This window comes from Chelonoidis abingdonii, chromosome 1 (assembly GCF_003597395.2).
Source record: "Chelonoidis abingdonii isolate Lonesome George chromosome 1, CheloAbing_2.0, whole genome shotgun sequence".
NCBI lineage: Eukaryota > Metazoa > Chordata > Testudines > Testudinidae > Chelonoidis > Chelonoidis abingdonii.
In genome coordinates, this window is record NC_133769.1 from 322,489,858 (window position 1) to 322,510,276 (window position 20,419).

General features: G+C 39.4%; 1 protein-coding gene across 10 annotated transcripts in view; it reads right to left on the reverse strand.

Annotated features, from left to right (window-relative positions):
• Window positions 1–20,419, reverse strand: part of NBEA (neurobeachin) — an 862,398-nt gene that overhangs the window by 463,636 nt on the left and 378,343 nt on the right. For all 10 annotated transcript variants that reach the window (XM_075061639.1, XM_075061640.1, XM_075061634.1 and 7 more), the window contains one exon: window positions 14,868–15,306. In XM_075061639.1, the coding sequence (XP_074917740.1) occupies window positions 14,868–15,306 (439 nt within the window). The remainder of the gene's footprint in view (window positions 1–14,867; window positions 15,307–20,419) is intronic.

A 20,419-nucleotide genomic window follows, 5' to 3' on the forward strand; every position in this document is an offset into this window, starting at 1 on the left:
ACGGGAGCTCCCCACCACCTCGTGTGATGAAACGCAAGTCATTTTTTTTATTAATATTAAAAACCATATCACAGGCATATATGATGCCAATGTTATATAATTTTATTATTCCATATCGGGGTTATGGGGGAAAAGTTAATAATACCCATGAAAGATGAGAGGCTTTTTTCCCCACTTTTATTAACGTATCTCTCGCCAATCTGTGCTTTCTCTTGGTTGGTAAGTTCCAACTCCTTTCTTGGAGCTTTTTCTATCCTTTTATCTTCGTGGCAGCCTACTGTTCCTTATTTCATGGTTTCCTATCCTCAAAGTCTCTTGCAACTATTTTATTTTCTGTTGGTACGTTCCATAATGCTTTCACCATCTCTACTTAGTTCTTCCTTGGTTTTTTTTTTTCTTAAACTTTGCACAGTCTTTCGGAAGGAGTCTGCACTGATGGAGCAAGCAGTATTCAAGATCCTAAAAAAAACACAGAGATCAAACTGTTAATACAAGAGTCCTGCATTGTTTTTTAAGAAGTTTTGTGAATAGAATGTTAAGCATCATTTACACTTATGAGCCATAGCACAGAGATAGAGGCCGCAGCTGCCGATAGAGATGGCGAGTTTCCCCACACCGGTCACGTTGGAAAAGGGGACTAGGGGGGCTTGCCACGTGGCTCACCTGGGAAGGGGTGGGGTTGCCTTACTTGTGTGGGAGGCATGGGAGGTCTGTACTTGTGGAACAGCAAAGGCAGCTGCAAGGGAAAATAACTGAACCCTACACCCACAATCTGCACAGCAGCTACATCTCAGAGCCATCTTGCACACGCAGCTCACCTGGGAAGGGTGTTGGGGGTGGGGTTGCTTCACTCTGGAAGCATGGAGGTCTGTGGCTTGTGGAAGCAAAGAGCAGCTACAGGGAAATCAATGGGCATTTTCCACATTAGGATGCTTTGCAGGCGGCCATAGCCCTCCCTGCTCCCAAACATTTGCTCCTTTATAAAAGCTTCTTACCAGGAACAGGCTCCTCTGCTGGTTTCCTCACTACCAAGTCCCAGCAGCTCGACTGGACTAGCTATCTTCCTGGCTGGAAAAGTAGCTCCTGCCTGCATGACTCCTGGGAGTTCAAACCTCAGTAGCCTCCCTCTCGGGTTAACTTTCTAAACCTCCCCCTCCTTCTCCAGGCTCTGAGCCCAGGGCAGTGGGTGCAAGCGATACCAGAGAGGCTAAGATGCTGGATAAGTCCTAATACCCTGGAGGCAATAAAACCGCTGGAGTGAGTGTCCACAACTGATGACCAGCGCTGTCACCAGCGCTGGGGGTCTCGCACACCGCGAAGCAGACCAGGTCAGCCAGCGCTGCGCTATGCAAACAGGGAGTCTTGCGAGCGCTGGCTGAGCTTTTTAAGTTACGTAGAACCTGCTAGTTTGCCCAGCGCTGTAACCCCCTCGCCAGCGCTGCTCTGCAACTGCAGTTGTAAGGCCAAAGTCCTAGGTCTAAGTGGCAGAGAGTCAAATAAATTTTGTGGATGTTTGCTTTACTGTTTACATCAACAGAAGTCAATTTAAGCAGTGTTCCCTGTGCTGATCTTGTGCTCATTTAACCTAAACCTCATCTGGGAATGCTGACAGGTGTCAGGCTGTACGTTGGATAGTGATTTGTATCTCAGTCATCTTGCTATAGAAAGAGATTAGGACACTGGTAGTACTGGAGAGATAGGCTGCATCAAGAGTTGGTTTTATTAGTTCCAGCCTGAGTAAATGTGGGTGACCGACTACTCTCTTTAATGACACTGACCATAGGGCTCAGGGAAACCTGATAGTGTAATTCAACTTGTTAGGCATCCCAGTATCAACTTGTTTAGCATATCCTTTAATATTCCAGGGCCGTATGTTGTCAGATTTGTCAGTGGAGAACAGATTTCCTGTGCCATGTTCTGAGAAAGGGTGCTGCACCCGCCCCCCCCCCCCCCCCTTTGCCATTCTGAATGTGATCGTTTGAGAGCTGGAGATAGAGTTGCCAATCTAGACATGCATGATTATTTCTGTAAAACAGGGCCAAGATACGTTCCAAGAGAAGGCATAAAATTTAAACTATTGGTGTCCTTTCCCTTTCCATCTCTGTACGTGTTTTTCTGCTCTGGTGTTGAGTATCTTCCTTTCATGTTTTTTCTCTGATAGATCATCTAAGAATCTCTATAATCTGTGGACAAGAGTGGGAAGGTGATGTTTCTACCTAGCATGTGTTAGATCTGTGAGCTTTAACTTCTTTTAGTAGGATTTTCGCATTAGAAGTTTTAGAGGTTAGATGTAACACACATATCTAGGATGGGCAATCCAAAACTGGGCCTTTTGCTTGCTCAGAGTGGGAATAGAGCTTCAATATCGCTAGGGAAATGCATTTGTTCTGATCAGGATGAGGATGCATGCTCTGCACATCACTGATATTCTTCTGAAGCAAGAAGAAATGATTTAGTCATGTGGTTAATAACTCAGGAGATCTGAGTTCCCCTTCTCTAGTAAATAGATTTCCTACCTAGGCTCTGACCATCTCTCTGTGCCTCAGTTCACCATTTGTTAACAGGGAATAATTGCCTAACTCACCAGAGATGTTGTGAGAGCGTGAATCACAAAAGCCTGGAAAATTCTCTCAAATACTATGGGTGACGATGAGGCATCGAAGTACAAGCGCATAAAGTCTTAGTTAAGAAGTGGTCCGTATCTCCTCACTTAAATGGTGGTCATCTGTAGGCCGTGTCACTTTTCAAAGGTTAGTAAGGATGGCATTTCTTCAGTCTCTATGGCTCATTGAATTGTATGTTCAGTCCAAATTTCATCCAGCTAAGAGGCAAGTATGCGTGTTTTAAGATCAGATGCCATTTCTTGTGTCTTCAGGACTCTCTAGTTTTTGTTATTTTGTTTTTAAAGTGGGTCAGCGAGCTCTTTGATTTCACACACGACAGGCTTACTACAGGTCCCAGAGACCATTCAGCTTCCTCCCTCTGCTGAACAACAGTCATTCACCACTCCACAACCAGTTATCTATTGCAGAACAGAGTCTTCCAGGCAATGTTACAGCTCCCTGTCTGCCTTCTCATCTATGTGAAGAGAGGAAGACGCATTTGCTGAATGGTAAGCTCTCACATAAGCAGCATGCCATGAGTAATGCTCTGGTTTGATCTTGAAAAATCTCCCATAGCTGGCTTCCCATAGAATACTGAGAATGCTAGATTAAAAGATTGTGGAGCTTGGAAGGATAAGAACAGTCCATAATTGAAACATTAGAAAATATGCCATTCTGGTCAAGCAATCGAGGTCCACCTAGGCCAGTTTAGCTCCAGGCGAGCTGTTCCTTTGACATCCTCAGTCTCTCATAGCATCTTTCACTTACAGGCCATATCTGTAACTACACTTAGATCTGTGACTGTACCCCACTTTTAGCTTGCATACCCAGGTCAAAGGACCCGACGGCCTTTCAGAAGGTCCAACTGGTTCTGACACCTGCTATAGGACTTTTATTCAGGACTGTGTTCAACTATGAAAATTGCTAGTGTTAGAAACAGAGCCAGACGTGTACCAGAAGCCCCTACTGCAAGACAAACCCAGAACGAAACCAACAGGACTCCACTGGCCCTCAACATACGTCCCCAGCTAAACTCTATCCAACGCATCATCAGGGATCTACACCCATCCTGGACAATGATCCCCACTTTCACAGGCCTTGGGTGCAGAGCCAAGCCTCGGCCACAGACACTGCCAACCTGAAACGCGTATTCTCACCAGTTAACTGCACCACAGCACCATAGTACTCTAGCTTCAGGAACACCCATGCCAACAACCTCCTGATGCCAACTCTGTCACATACTCAACACCAGCGACATATCACAGGACCTAACACAGATCAGCACAGCTCACCGCGTTCATGCACCTGCACGTTCACCCAATGTAATATTACGCATCATAGCCAGCAATGCCCCTCTGTATGTAACATTGGCCAAATGGACAGCCTTACGGAAAGGAATAAAATGGACACAAATGACATTAGGAATGGCAATATACAAAAACCTGTGGAGAACACTTCAAACCTTCCCTGCCACACTATTAGCAGACCTTAACGTGGCTTTCTGCAGCAAAAAACGTCAGGACCGACCTTCAACTGCTGAGCTCAGTTTCATTAGTTCATCTGCAAATTTGACACCATCAGCTCAGGATTAAACAAAGACTGTGAACGGCTTGCCAACTACAAAACCAGTTTCTCCTCCCTTGGTTTTCACATCTCAACTGCTAGAACAGGGCCTCATCCTCCCTGATTGAACTAACCTAGTTATCTCTAGCTTGCCTGCATATATATACCTGCCTCTGGAAATTTCCACTACATGCATCTGACGAAGTGGGTATTCACCCAAGAAAGCTCATGCTCCAAAACGTCTGTTAGTCTATAAGGTGCCACAGGATTCTTTTCTGCTGATATTTCTTGATATGATAAAGTACTTAGCATCTCCTGAATTTCTAAATGAACTTGGCACTAAAGAGGTGTCTCAAAGCATCAAGACATGCAATTCTAGGCATGCTAGCACATTCAAATACAGCCTGATAAAACAGGGTAAAAAGAGCACCATATAAACCATTGCATGCCTACGGAATAAAGCTCGGTAAATTGTCACTCCTGTATTTCCAAACTGCAAAGTTTTAGCCACCAAGTGTTCAGACAGTTTTTATTCATATATTGTTATGTACTGGTACATATGAAAGACCATAAACAAAGGGTAATGATAAATGGTGATTGTATGAGGTTATAAAGGTGGATGTGCGTGGGGTGGAAATGTACATCCAAAAGAAAGTGGTGAAGGTGGGTGGGTGAAGGGTGGTTTGTTTTTTGTTAAATTAGCTGGAATGAGATTAATATCATGTAAATTAATTTCTCAGGTATACCTCTCTATGGGGTGGTGACAACACTGAAGAAATAAAAAATTTAAAAGGGGATAAGAAAGTTAAGAAACAGGCAGGATATAAAATAACTCAGGAAAAAATAAGCTAATATATTCACTGTGAGTATAACAAATCCTAAATACCTATAAAATCTGGAGCTTCAGTACTTATAAATGTACTTGTGATATTTACAGATCTGTGGTGTGTGCGCGCAAGCTGCATACTGGTATCCTACCCAAAAAGATATGATTTGGCATTCTAACCAACTGAATGATGTTGAATAGCAGCAAAAATGTCAGACTTCTCTCTCATTTGTTCCAGGACTTCAAGATATGATAGAAATTTCTGCATAAATATAGATGCAGAAATGCTTCTTATTAAAAAGACTATCCAAAGCATGGAATGTTTACAGCACTCATTACATGATTTAAAAAGAAGTTCATAAGGCACAAAAGCAAGATGACTTAAAACTTCAGTAATTTCAGGTTAGGAACTTTCTAGCAGGAAGACATAAGAACGGCCATACTGGGTCAGACCAAAGGTCCATCAAGCCCAGTATCCTGTCCTCTGACAGTAGCCAATGGAAGGTGCCCCAAAGGGAATGAACAGACAGGTTATCAACAAGTGATTCATGCCCTGTCACCCAATCCCAGCTTCTGGCAAACAGAGTCTAAGGACACCATTCCTGCCCATCCTGACTAAGAGCCATTGATGGACCTATCTTCCATGAATCTATCTCCTTTTGAACCCTGTTATAATATTGGCTTTCACAACACCCTCTGGCAAGGAGTTCCAGAAGTTGACAGTGCATTATGTGAAAAAATAATTTCTTGTGTTTTAAACTTACCTATTAATTTCATTTGGTGGCTCCTTGTTCTTGTATTATGAGAAGGAGTAAATAACACTTCCTTATTTACTTTCTCTAAACCATTCATGATGTTATAGACCTCTATCATATCCCCCTTTAGTCACCTCTTTTCCAAGCAGAAAAGTCCCAGTCTTATTACTCTCTCCTGATACGGAATCTGTTCCATACCCCTAATCATTTTTGTTGCTCTTTTCTGAACCTTTTCCAATACATCTTTTTTTGAGATGGGGTGACCACATCTAAATGCAGTATTCAAGGTGTGGGCAAACCATGGATTTATATAGAGGCAATATGATATTTTCTGTCTTATTATCTATCCCTTTCTTGACGATTCCCAACATTCTGTTCCGGTTTTTTGACTGACGCTGAACATTAAGCAGATGATTTCAGAGACCTATCCACAATGACACCAAGATCTCTTTCTTGAGTGGTAACAGCTAATTTAGACCGCATCATTTTATATGTATAGTTAGGATTATGTTTTCCAATGTGCATTTATCAACATGAAATTTCATCTGCCATTTCGTTGCACAGTCACCCAGTTTTGTGAGATCCTTTTGTACCTCTTCGCAATCTGCCTGGTACTTAACTATCTTTAGTAGTTTTGTATCAACTGCAAATTTTGCCACCTCAGTGTTTACCCCTTTTTCCAGATCGTTTATCAATAAGTTGAACAGCACTGGGCCCAGTACAGATCCCTGGGGGACACCACTATTTATCTCTCTCCATTCTGAAAACTGACCATTTATTCCTACCCTTTGTTTCCTATCTTTTAACCAGTTATCAATCCATGAGAGAACCTTCCCTCTTACCCCACGACTGCTTATTTTGCTTAAAAACCTTGGGTGAGAGACCTTGTATTTGTTTTAAACCTGCTGCCTATTAATTTCATTTGGTGATCCCTAGTTCTTGTATTATGGGAATAAGTAAATAACTTTTCCTTATCCACTTTCTCCACATCATTCATGATTTTATATACCTCTATCATATCCCCCTTTAGTCTTCCTCTTTCCAGCTGAGAGTCCTAGCCTCTTTAATCTCTGCTCAATGAGACACGTCAACCCCCTAATATTTTAGTTGCCCTTTTCCGAACCTTTTACTACAGTGCCAGTATATTTTTTGAGGAATGAAGAGACCACATCTGTATAATATTTGAGGATGTGGGCGTACCATCAGATTTAATATAAGGGCAATAATATATTACACTGAGTCTACAATTTTTCGAGAAGTCGTCTGCTTTAGAGATCAAAAATACCATCATAAATACCAGCATTATTACTGTTGCTGGAATTCAAATATGACAATTAAAACAACTGATTGGCTACTGTTTCTATAGACCAATTTAAGTTTTTATTTAATCTATGCTATACTTGTGTAAGTGTAAGATTCTTAATCAAATTGATAACCTAGGTCTTTTCATGTGTTTAATGGTTGCCTTTACATGATAATATTTCACCCCTGTCCTTCTTTATGTACACTTTTTAAAAATCAAGAAAAGGGTTATTAATTAAAATGTGTTATGAACAAAATAGGCCAAAAACTATTATGTACATTCAGTTTAGTCCTATTAGTGTCTACTCAGCGGATTCTTGCTTGTCTCTTGTTTCATTAAATGGAGGCAATCTCTTGTCACTGTCCGCAATAGTCTGGCAAGCACTGATGGGCTCCATTTGTTTTGATAGGCAATTTCTCCATTGTTGCAATGTCCTGGATGAAATCGTCGCGATGTCGCGCTCCTCTCCGACAGCTTCGGTTGAAAAAAATCTACATGAGTGTGGCAAAAAATGGTATCTTTTAGTGACATGTTGCAACAAGGCTTTGTATGCCTTGAGGGAGGTTTTCCACCAACAACCTGTAGTTGTACTGCCTTGTTGTTTACCGAAAAAATTTATTGCCACTAACTTGAAGGCTTTCCATGCCATCTGTTTCTTGCCACGCAGTTGCATGGTCAATGTGTCATCTCGAAGGAAGTTCACGGAATTCTGAGGACCAACAAAGACAACCTTCCTTCTATCTTAGCTTCCACTTAACCTTGAAATTTTCCACGGGAGGTACATTGACAGCTGCTTGTGTTTTGTCAATGGTCTTGAAAAGTTCTTCATCGGACCAGCTTGATGTGTAAGGGGGTAACAATTCTCCCTTGATTCAACAATGTGTGTGGATGCTGAACACTTTTCCTCCCAGGCTCCAATGACTGTCGGAGTGGCCAATCTTTCCTTGATGTAGTGGGAACCTTTTGCACGATTATCCCATATCAGAGGGAAATGCAGCACTTTGTGTATCCAGTCTTTGCAGACCAAGCAAGAGAGCACAACCTTCAACTCGCCCACTGTCTGCCACTTGATGTTTGGTCCATAGTTTATGCACATCAAAAGTTGTTCATGTTGTCCATAGGTTTCCTATCATTATGGAACTGCTATGACCAAACTGGATTAGATGGCAAACATTGCCATTATGCAGCCAAAACAGCTTTAAGACTAGTCTTCGATAGAATCAATGAACAGTTTCCCTCGAGTTCCGGATCGTGCACGATGTGAGGGCTGCCTCACACCATCGATGTTGTATGCACACGGCTACAAGATCACCTTCCATCGAAGAGAATGCGACAAGATCCTTTTGATTGGTCACGGAAATGGAAAACCCTATCACCACCTGCAGCGAGATTTCACTGCTGTAGTTCTGGCCCAGAGCTAGACTGAGCCAATCAACAATTTTAAGCACCATTTCGTTTCTCAGTGACCCAGAATTAGTAAAAGTTTGACTACATTTATCTTCAGAAGCATTTTTGGCTGTAGAGTGTTATCAGCTTCTTATTCTCTATCCCCATTTTTAATTGATTACTTAACATTCCTGTGTGCTTTTTTTGACCACCTCTGCACACTGTGTGAACATCTTCAGAGAACTATCCACGATGACTCCAAGATCTTTTTCCTGACTTGTTGTAGCTAAATTAGCCCCCATCATACTGTATGTATAGTTGGGGTTATTTTTTCCAATGTGCATTACTTTACATTTATCCACATTAAATTTCATTTGCCATTTTGTTGCCCAATCACTTCATCAACAGTGAAGACCGATGCAAAGAATTCATTTCGTTTCTCCGCAATGGCCTTATCTTTGAGTGCTCCTTTAGCATCTTGATCATCCAGTGGCCCCACTGGTTGTTTAGCAGGCTTTCTGCTTCTGATGTATTTAAAAAAATGTTTGCTATTACTTTTGGATTCTTTGGTTAGCTGTTCTTCAAATTCTTTTTTGGTCTTTCTAATTATATTTTTATATTTCATTTGCCAGGTTTTATGCTCTTTTCTATTTTCCTCATTAGGATTTAGGATTTATCTTTTTAAAGGATGTCTTTTTGCCTCTCTCTGCTTCTTTTACTTTGTTGTTTTACCACGGTGGCTCTTTTTTGGTTCTCTGTTTTTTAAATTGGGGTATACATTTAAGTTGAGCCTCTATTATGGTGTCTTTCAAAAGTTTGCACGCAGCTTCTAGGGATTTTACTTTTGGTGCTGTACCTTTTAATTTCTTTTTCACTAATCTCCTCATTTTTGTGTCGTTCCCCTTTCTGAAATTAAATGCGTCAGTCTTGGCCACTGTGGAGTTTTCCTTGCCACAGGGATGTTAAATTTAATTATATTGTGGTCACTATTACCAAGAGGTCCAGCTATATTCACCTCTTGGACTTGATCCTGTGCTCCATTTAGGACTAAATCAAGAATTGCCTCTCCTCTTGTGAGTTCAGGACTAGCTGCTCCAAGAAGCAGTCATTTAAGGTGTCAAGGAACTTTACCTCAGCATCCCTTCCTGAGGTGATATGTATGCAGTCAATATGTGGATAGTTGAAATCCCGCATTATTATTATTATTATTATTGAGTTTTTTATTTTATTAGTCTCTCTAATCTACCTGAGCATTTCAGAGTCACTAACATCATCCTGGTCAGGTGGTCTGTAATATAGCCCTGCTGCTATATTCTTATTATTAAGACTAGTAATGTATCAAACAAACTGCAGAATATGATCACCATATAGAATCACTCAAACAGTTTCACAATGCCCAGTGTCCTGGACTGATTATTTCTGGTGCGACAAACCACATTTAGAAAATATATTCTGATGCTAGTAATAACTAGAACTGAATTTTATTGTTTTTTTGCCATCAAAATTATGAGAATGGAAGAAAGAATTACTGGCACATTATGTTCCATTACAGTTTTAAGTCTAAGACAGATAACCCTCAGTGCTTGCTTCTAAACCTGTCACCCTGGATGTTATTTTCAAGGAGTTCAGTTTGATGTTAAAAGACATGTCATAACTTTGAGAATGCACGCGCCACTGTCCCAGAAATCTGTTTATATAGTTCATAATGTAATTACAGCTACCTTAACACAGATGAGGCAGAAGGCAGCAATATATTGAAAACTAATTGAAAAATGCAGTTGTCCAGAAGCACTTGCAGGGAAGAGGTCTCTGAAAAGCTACACAAAGCTTCAGAGTTTGAAGTGAAATTTTTGATGTTGTCACTCTCAATCTATTGAATGGCTGACAGACAATCAAACCCGTCTGGCTGGCTGGCAGCTCATTTTGCTGGCAGGTGGCAAACAATTAGACACACCAATTTGTGCCTCCTGACGACATTAAAGCATGAAACTAAGTTGTATGCAGGGCCTAGTGATTTGTGTGAAAGCATTTCAAAAATAATACTCTTCGCCGTGGCAACTCATTTCAGACTGCCACCTCCCATTATAGCTTTGAGCAGTGAAGATGACAGGCTTGAGTTACGTGCAGTGCAAGGCCGCTTCTGTTCAATCCGTCATCAGCGCCCCTCGAGACCTCAATCCCCTCCTTTCATCAATATCACCTCATCATTTACATTCGATAGTACTTGACCTGCTGCATACATTAACTACACAGAAGTCCCTTTTGATAAAATGTGCTGGAACATGTTTTGTGCTTTTATATTTTATTTATAGTTATATAAATTCTAAGAAATAATGCACTGCAACACGTTACTCTAAGCAAGTACCATTGCCAATTTCATTGTAAAAATAAATATTAAGTGTATAAATATTGTATTAGATAATAAAGGTAAACACTGCCTTGAACTTTATTTACATGAGCTTTGGTAAATTTTCATTTGACCCCAATATATATAATAAGAGGTTGCAATTTAAAAAAAATGCTTTAAAAGCACACATCTCTTTAAAAAATAGTTTGTTAATTATTTTACCATTATTCCAGTGGTTTCTTTTATAAGAATCACCATAACCCCCAATGTAAGAAATCTATATCTTGTAGCACATGGTAATGTACATAAACTTTCAAAGAAAATACCATATAAAGTATCAATTATTTTCAATTTCTTAAATAAACTAACCAACAAAAATATACCTACAAATCTACTACAGATTTTCCAACACAAATAATTATTGTAATACTTTCCTTCTAGACAAAAAAGTTTTAGGTATCGCCTGGAAACACCAGGACAGAGAACAAGTAAGCTGCAACTTACTTCAGAGATAATGGAGGAAGGACAGGAGGAAAAAATTCACAAAGCATTACAACCTAAAATACAGATGTATTGCTTCTAAGTGGCTCTCTTAATGCATTTCTATGCCAATCTCTTACACATAATTTTAAATCTACTATCAGTTATTTCTCAGCCCATTGGTTGTAACCCCCAAAACAGGTTTTAGGAAAGTCAAGGTGATCCTCTCTTTTTCTCTATTTTATAGTCTTCCATTTATTTTTTTTAGAAAAAATGTCTCCACGGCCTATGTCTTCTTATAGCTAGGAAGATAACATTGAAAACATGAACTAAGTGCAAATTGATGCCATGATACCTGACTGAACCTGCAGGCAGCTCACATTAATACTTTTGGATATGTCTGTTCTATTCATCTCTTTCTAGGCCCTGTGGACTCTGATACTGCAGCCATGACATTTGGCATTTTTCGAATTCAGTATTGTTCTATTTTGTCTTATATTACATTCTGGTTTGCCCCCCTGCCCTGCTGGGACCTTCCTGCAGCAGTCTTTTGGTCTCTCAATTGGAAATTAATTAGATTACAATGCATGCTCCCTACACTGTTCCATGGAACCAGGCAGCAGGGTGTTTTTTTCCCTCTCTTCTATGGATCAATCTCTTGCAGCTTTCCTCTATAGCAGATTTAGACCAAAGCATACACCAGAATGCTTGCCAGCACCCACAATACTTCAAAGGAGCCATTGCAGCAGATCACAAGGGAACCTGGGCACGTATACAAGCATGGAGCACTGAGCTATTTGGGGACCAAGAATCCATCTTTACAAAAGAAAACCTTTAGATTCTTCTAGTAAAGTTTATAGGTGTACAAAATCAGAAGACAATTTTAATAGCAATACCATATACACAAAAGCTCTCTGAGAATTTCCCAGTAACACCAAATGTAATAGCCAAAGCTGCCCAGGCTCACATAACTGGGGAAAACACTGAATGCTCCCTGAGTCTCAGATGGGGGAAATCAGCTGCTGCCAGTCAAATTAAAGCTGTTCACTTTTTCTAGTGACTAATTTATAATAGCTACAAGAACTGTTTAGCCAAGTAAGGGCAACTAGTACTACTTAGTACAAGTGAATGAAGATACAGGTGTGTCTTCTTTTTCCAACTTTTAATACCTGTCTTATATGAATGGGAAGGAATCAAACATAAGAACTTCCTGTTTTGCTGTCCACTGACAGGATATGCTACATTCCTTTCTGAACATGGCTCTGCTGTTACAAAATACTTTACTGATCTGCACTGGCCTTCTCTGAATTATTCTTTCCAGAGGTGGAATGTGGTATGTGTCAAACTGGGATTTGTCAACATGTATCAGGAGCACTATCTTGTTGCAACCACCCTACCCTTCCCATATTAATAAGTGGGAGGGAGCCCCCAACTAAAGTGTGGGCCAAGACATCCCTGATGAGGGTAAGAGGAGGGTATTGGCATAGAAAAGATTGAGAACCATTGATCTACGCTTGGACTAACTCCTGAGATAACTATCTGCTTTGACTAGCAGGCAGTGCATTCAAAGATTGGGACTCAGTCTTTTCAGTTACTCTTTTTCACTGAGCTTTCTTGCTGATCAAGGGAGGGAGTAAACTGGGCCACACAAACCTAGTGCAGCAAATGCTGTCAATTGCAGCGTTAACAGCAATGCCACCCAGCACAGTAAGGGGAGAGCCAATGGTCTGCCCATTTCCCAACTCCATTACATCCCTTCTCCCACACATGCACTGAGTGATGCAGGTAGCCAGTGCAGGGGCACCTCCTCACACACCTGTGCCACTGCATTAGCCAGGACACAGTTTGACCCTGTAGTATTAAGAAAATAAAACCAACAAAATACTTAATATCTATACAACATTAATAAAGTTATTAAAAAGCTGACAAGTGCATATAACCTTAGGCCCTGAATCTGTACTGAGAACCATTAATGTAGACGCACAAGTTCACCTGGAGTCTCACTGAAATTAATAGGACTGTGCGGGTGAAGATTCTGATGAAGGCTTAGAGCCCACATGCAGTGCTACAATCAAAAAGGAAAATTAATATGTTAAAGTTCGAGTATTTACTATTTCTTAGGTAACTGTCATGTAATTTGTAAGTAGTGTACATGCTGTACTACTAAACGTAAAAGGAGATAGCTTTGAATATATTTGGGAATATGATGGTTGCTCACACAGAAAAAAACCTGAAAGGTTTTTCATCTATTTTTCCCCCCTTGAAACCAACCCAAATTACCATATGTAAGTTGATGAATGGGAAAAAAAGCTTCTTCCTAATAAAGTAGGCAATAAGTAGACTGTCTCTCTGAAATGATCAAAAGAACGAAGATATTTTTGGGAAGATCACATTCCCTTTTTGACATTCCAGTCCCAGTCCATTCCCTGCCTCTCTTTTCCAACAGGTACAATCTCACTGCTTATTAACTAGTCCACTGAGGCAGCTTCCAACAATTTTGTCTTATCAGCTTCACTATACTTGTGCAATGAAAAGTGCTTCCTAACATCATAGAAGTTTTTATCCAGCAATTTTCATTTATCCTTTTTCTCCTTACTATTTACATTAATCTGGAACTAGTGACTGGATTTTGTTTCCATTAACATTTTATGGATAATAATTTAATCCTCTATAATGAGAATTTTTGTGTGTATTTCATACTTCTGTAGTGGTTTTCCTTTATCACATTTTAAACCTGAAATATTTATTTTTGAAGTATCCTCAGAATTTTTTTTTTTCCAGGATGTGGTTATACAAATCGTAAGTAATATTTCTAAAGCACTATTTTATAGTTTTGCCACACATCAGAGCTTGTGCTGGATTGTTTAATTCTTTGTTTAACTGATTCTTCTTTTGCATAGGTTAAGGATGAACACACTATACAAGTAACTCCTTTTTTGCAGGATGTTGTCAATTGTATCTCTCAACACAACTCTTACATTAAGACTTATTCAGCTGGTGTGGTTGCCTCAAATTAAGCTACTTCAACAGCAGTGTGAGCATTTTCAGTTAACCATGAAAAATAAAAAAAAAAATATAGCTCTCAACGTAAAATGTGTTCCCTTAAAATATATAAAAAAAGCTGGGCTTAAAAACTTTAAAAATGAAACACAGGACTCAGTCTCAATCTTGTTCTTATGGAAGTATGCACACAATCTGGCATGACTGATTTCACTACTGGAAGAGGACTGGTATGGCAAACATTTGGAAATATTTTGTTGGGACTCCACACAGCCAGTCTCTTGTACATAAACAGAGACATTTTCCCATTCAAAATATGGTTTTAAAAGAGAAAAAAGTTTTACTACATCAACAGTTCTTTAAAACAGGATTGTTCTTCCAGCACCAATTACAGTTTTACTTGGTGCTTAGAGAGAAAAACAACATGAATAACTTTTGCAGACACTGCATGGTCTGGTTTTAGTAATGCCATGAAGAAGTAAAGCAACTGTATTTTCTTAATACTATCTAATCTGAATTCACACTGGACTATCAACATGTTAACAAATAAATACTCCAAATCTCAGCATTACAACAATATAAAATAATTAACTCAGCCATATACCTGTCAAAGGAGTGAAACTGCATGGGAAGAATTGACTGAGCTTCCCTCTTCAACGCAGGATCTGGGTAAGGGATAGGATCAGGACCACACTCTGCAATTTCAATGGGGGCTGCCACAAGGCTTTTTAGTATCTCCTTGACATTCATGCCTTTGCTTTGGCTGATGCTGGATATTGAAGGTGCAGGCTTCAAGATTTCACTGGGACTTTCTGTTAAGCTTTCCTGAGATTTCTTTACCTCAGAAGACAAAGTAGACAATAATTCACTCATAGCATCAGGGCCTGTGCTTGTCTCTAAATCTGTCCCATTTAAGATGCTGGGCATCTGCTCCTCTCCAATACCAGAATCTGTATGAGGAATGGAGCTTTCCAGCTGAATATCTTCAACTGGTGTTGGTGTTTCTTTTTCCTTGATATTCTCTGGAAATACAGCAGGAGTCTCTGTAGTGAAAAAAGGTTATAAACAAGATTTAAAGCTTAGTCTGGAGTTGTATAACAAATATGTCACTGAAGCTTTATAAGATAGAAGCTATCAAGTCTTAGAAAGCATATAAATCTTAGCAAATTAACAACAGAGAACGCAACCCTGCAGTGCACACAAAACCTCCATTGGATTCTATGGACATTTTCTGCACATGATGGGCTGCATAATGCAGCCCAGAGTTGTGCTACATAATCTCAGTGACATTTTAAAAAATACAACCCATTCCTTACAAAGTTATTAAATGGCAGGATACTGCATGCTAGAACATAGCTTGACATGTTTATTGTGGTGGTCTAAACACACTACTCAGTTGCAAATCCGATGTCAAAACATTAATTTACATATATTACCAGTAAGGACACTGGAAATATGTGCAAAAAAGTTATGCTATTTCATAACTTTAAAATTCAAGTGCTTAATATATCTACTGCTTTCAGGACAATTTAAACTTCCATTTAAAAGAAAATTAAGTCTCTAGCCTTTCTGGTATCCTAGATAACATATAAATATGAACCAATGCTGTGAATCCTTCGTGAGTCTCTAAACAAGACAGACAAATAGCTCAAAACTCCAGTAGGGCTTTTTGGCACATATTGAGAGAAGAATGAACACAGCTTTCAGATCCCAGGTTGATTCAAATCCCCAATATCAACAGAAACTGAGGGGATGGGGGAAGTGAAATCAGTGGAATTTTGAAAAATGTCCAGAGCCCCTATTAATAACATCTTGCAAATGTCTGCTTTTATCAACTATTTACAATGAAACACACAAATAACAACTTCACTATAAAAGCATAGCAATCTGATGCTCCCATTGGAATCCGGCTAGAGTTGTGAAGGCCTGCCTCAGATGGTCAATATTTCAGATTACTCTTCAGGGAGACACACATTGTGGTTATCTTTTCAATGCCAAAAAGCCTGAACTCAAACTGAAGATTTGTTATTTATAATATCCATTTATTTGTATTAAGAACACTTGAGATAAAAACCCTGAAAGTAAAATTTGAACAGTCTAGATATAAATTATGGCCTCATGTATTTATTTGTTATTTGTATTTGCCTTTGTGATTCTGAGAAAATGGCAAATCTGGTTACTTTGGAAGATAATATCCTGCAGTATATGTAAATAAAATTCTGTTTTATTAAAGGGTTCTAAATAAAATAGTTATATTGTTAAAAAATCAGAAATTGTATGGTAACAGTTTATGATCTGAAATTGTAATAGACAAGTGGACTATAATGTCAAAACATTATAAAAGCATATTAGGTACAAATATATTGTATCTTTATTTATATCCACACACACAGACACACACACAAACATATATGTATTTATATTGTATATGTGATCTGTATAGAATATATGTGTATATTATACATACATGCCTTTGAACTAATTTCAACTTAGAACAATTCATATACAATTATATAACAACGTTATACACCATATACTGTCAGATGACCTCTTGATGTCTCTTCCAACCCTAATCCTCTATGATTCTATGAACTGCAAGCCCTAGAGAAGACCCAAGGAAAATGATTTGTTACTAGGAACACTGTTTTCTTCTTCTAAATGTTGCATGCACTCCCCATGACACACACCTACTTTCACAAACAGAATAACTTGTCTTTTCCAAAGTAGATACCAACCCCACTTTTGAAATCAGGAAGCAGAAACTGGATTTATGTATTGCAAAGTTGACAGCCACTTGAAAAGATATATTCCCACTACACACACATTGTCTGCTAGAGTCCACAGAATATTTATCATCATAGATATCTAGCATGATAGAGTTTAGAAAAAGTAATCAGATCAGTGACATAATCTTAATAGATTTTTTGAGACTAAGTTTCCCAATACAAAAATAAGAAAGATAAGTCTGAACTGGAGGGAACAAGGGGCTTTGATATCCAGTTCAAGAACACTGTTGCTCTGCTTAAGCTGAAGCTGCTTTATTGGTTTCCTATGAATATCCTGTTTCTTGGGAAGACGAGTGGGTCAAACTGACACTCTAGAGCAGACAGTAAATATTCATGTTGACTAAATTCTGCAGAGGAGGAGACAGTGACTATATACAGTATCATTCAAAAGTAGACACACTAAAAGATGGCCCATAGTTTGAATCATCATCTGGTTTACAATAAAAATCCATAATCTACATGTACAAATGTAGGGAATTTAGTATTATGATATATTGCTTCCTGTATAAAGGAATTTCTCTGAAATTGCAAAATATCATACATACAATTTTCAGCTACCACCACTAGGGTTATTTTAAACAAAGTAAAAATACCTCTTTATTCTCTCCCTAAGCAAAAGTCAAGCCCAAATGCCAGTGCACTTTCTGAGGTTCAAACTGAAGGGTGAATTATACTTTAATCTGGCTTTGTAATAGCAAAGTGTTTCTACTCAGACACACAATTTTGATATGCAGCCATTACAACATACCTGACTAAATCACAAAACTGGGAAATGTTAAGATTAACTTAAAATTATTTATTCATCCATCTAAAATTTAAGACTGAAATATATCATATTTCCCAAAATATCCGCAAACAAAAGAGCATTAAGAAAGTTAACTTGCTCTATTGTCCCCGTTTATTACAGACATTTCAACTCTAAGATTAAATTTGATTTATTTATGAATGCAGTCTAGACCCTGATTATTAAACTATAATTATGGATTGTTATTTACAATAATTTAGATATATGAAAAAAGCTTTAAATAAAGCCACTGTACATACAAGTATATTAAAAGGTATTGTACTTTCAGTGAGATCAAACTTGTAACCTCATTCCTTTATTGCCATTCCACAGTATCAATTCCATAAGAAACTGACTGCATTAAACCTACTGAACAGTGTCTTTGATTTATTATTATGAACAGTAATTTCTGCATAAGACTTACATTTTATAATATTTCTTATTGGATGCATTAAAACTATTTTCCAAAATATCACAGTCCCAATAAGTAATATACTTTAAATGATCCAAAGTTGCTTTTTATTTGTGGCCACTCTGCATGCTGCCTCTGCCCGCAGGCACCACCCCCACAACTCCCTTTGGCTGTGGTTCCTGGCCAATGGGAGCTGCAGAGCTGGGTGGAGGGCAGCACGCAAAGTTGGCTGCCGCACCTCTGCCTAGGAGTATCCAGGACAGGTCGCTACTTGCAGGAAGCCTCCTTAGCAATGCCTTGGATCTGACACCCTGCACCGCCTCCTGTGCCCCAACCTGCTGCCCTGAGCCCCCACCCCCCACACCTAAACTCCCTCCTTCTTAGTTAACCAGCATTTTTCACTTAGCTGCACCCCCCATTCTCCCAACATGTTGGATAAAACAGCTTTTACTGTATTTAAGTGCCAGATATGCTAAACATTCATATGGCCTTTCATGCTTCAACTACCATTCCAGACGACCTGTTTCCATGCTGATGATGCTCGTTAAAAAAACCATGTGTTAATGAAATTTGGGAATGAACTTCTTGGGGGAGAATTGTATGTCTCCTGCTCTGTGTTACCCGCATTTTGCCATATTTCATGTTATAGCAGACCGAGAGGATGATCCAGCACATGATGTTCGTTTCAAGAACACTTTCACTGAAGATTTAACAAAATACAAAGAAGGTACCAATGTAAGATTTTAAAGATAGCTACAGCATTCACATCTGAGGGTAACAAGGTGTGGAGCATGCTTTCAGAAGTCTTAACAGAGCAACACTCTGATGCGGAAACTACAGAAACCGAACCCCCCTACCCCCGAACTAACCTTCTGCTGGTGGCATCTGACTTAGATGATGAAAATGAACATGCATTCTCCACACTGCTTTAGATCACTGTTGAGCAGAACGCATCATCAGCACTGATGCAGGGGTCAGCAACGTGTCCGTACACTGACACAAGTGTCCACGAAAAAAAAATTGAGATCTGTGGGGGGGCATGCACAGCCAGGCAGCTCTGCATGCTGCCTCCATCCCCACTCCATCCCCACTCCCCCACAAGCACTGAATCTGCGGCTCCCAACCCATTGGCTGGGAACCACAGTCAATGGGAACTGCAGGGGCAGCACTAGCTGCTTGAGGTAAGTGCTGCACAGAGCCTGCACACACACACACACACCCTGTGCCCCACTCCTCTGCCCCAGCCGTGATCCCCCTTCTAAACCCCAACCTCTTGGTCCCAGCCCCACCCCAGAGCCTGGATTGCCAGCTGGAGCCTGCACACACACACACCCGCCCCAGCCCGAATCCCCCTCCTGCACCATGAACACCTCATTTCTGGCTCCAACCCAGAACCCACACCCCAGCCCAGAGCCTGTACCCCCTCTCTCACCCCAATCCCCTGCCGTCAGACTGGAGCCCCCTCCTGCCCCTGCCCCTACCAATGTCTGTCATTAAGTCTGGTAATTTTGTCAAGCGTCAGTCTCGCACCATGGTGGTGCTAATCCCTGAGTGGATGTATGTACTCTGGAAAGATGGCTGAAGGATGAAGGGATATATGAATCTTTAGTGCATCTGGCACATAAATATCTTGAAAAACCAGATACAACAATGCCATGTGAACACCTGTTCTCTCAGTCATGTGGCGTAAACAAGAAATGGGCACCATTATCTCCTATAAATGTAAACAAACTTGTTTGTCTGAACGATTAGCTGAACAAGAAGTAGGACTGAGTGGACTTCTGGCTCTAAAGTTTGACATTGTTTTATTTTTGAGTACAGTTATTTTTGTACATTATTCCACTTTTTCAGTTCAACTTTCATAATAAAGAAATGGCAATACAGTACTTGTAATTGAAAAATTGAAAAATACTATTTCTTTTTGTGTTTTACAGTGCAAATATTTGTAATAAAAATAAATATAAAGTGAGCACTGTACACTTTGTATTCTGTGTTGTAACTGAAATGAAGATATTTGAAAATATAGAAAACATCCAAAATATTTAAATAAATGGTATTCTGTCATTATTTAATAGCACAATTAATTGCACAATCAATTTTTTTATCACGATTAATTTTTTTTTTATTGCTTGACAGCCCTATTAGAAAGTTTTTAAGATGAATTACAATTTATA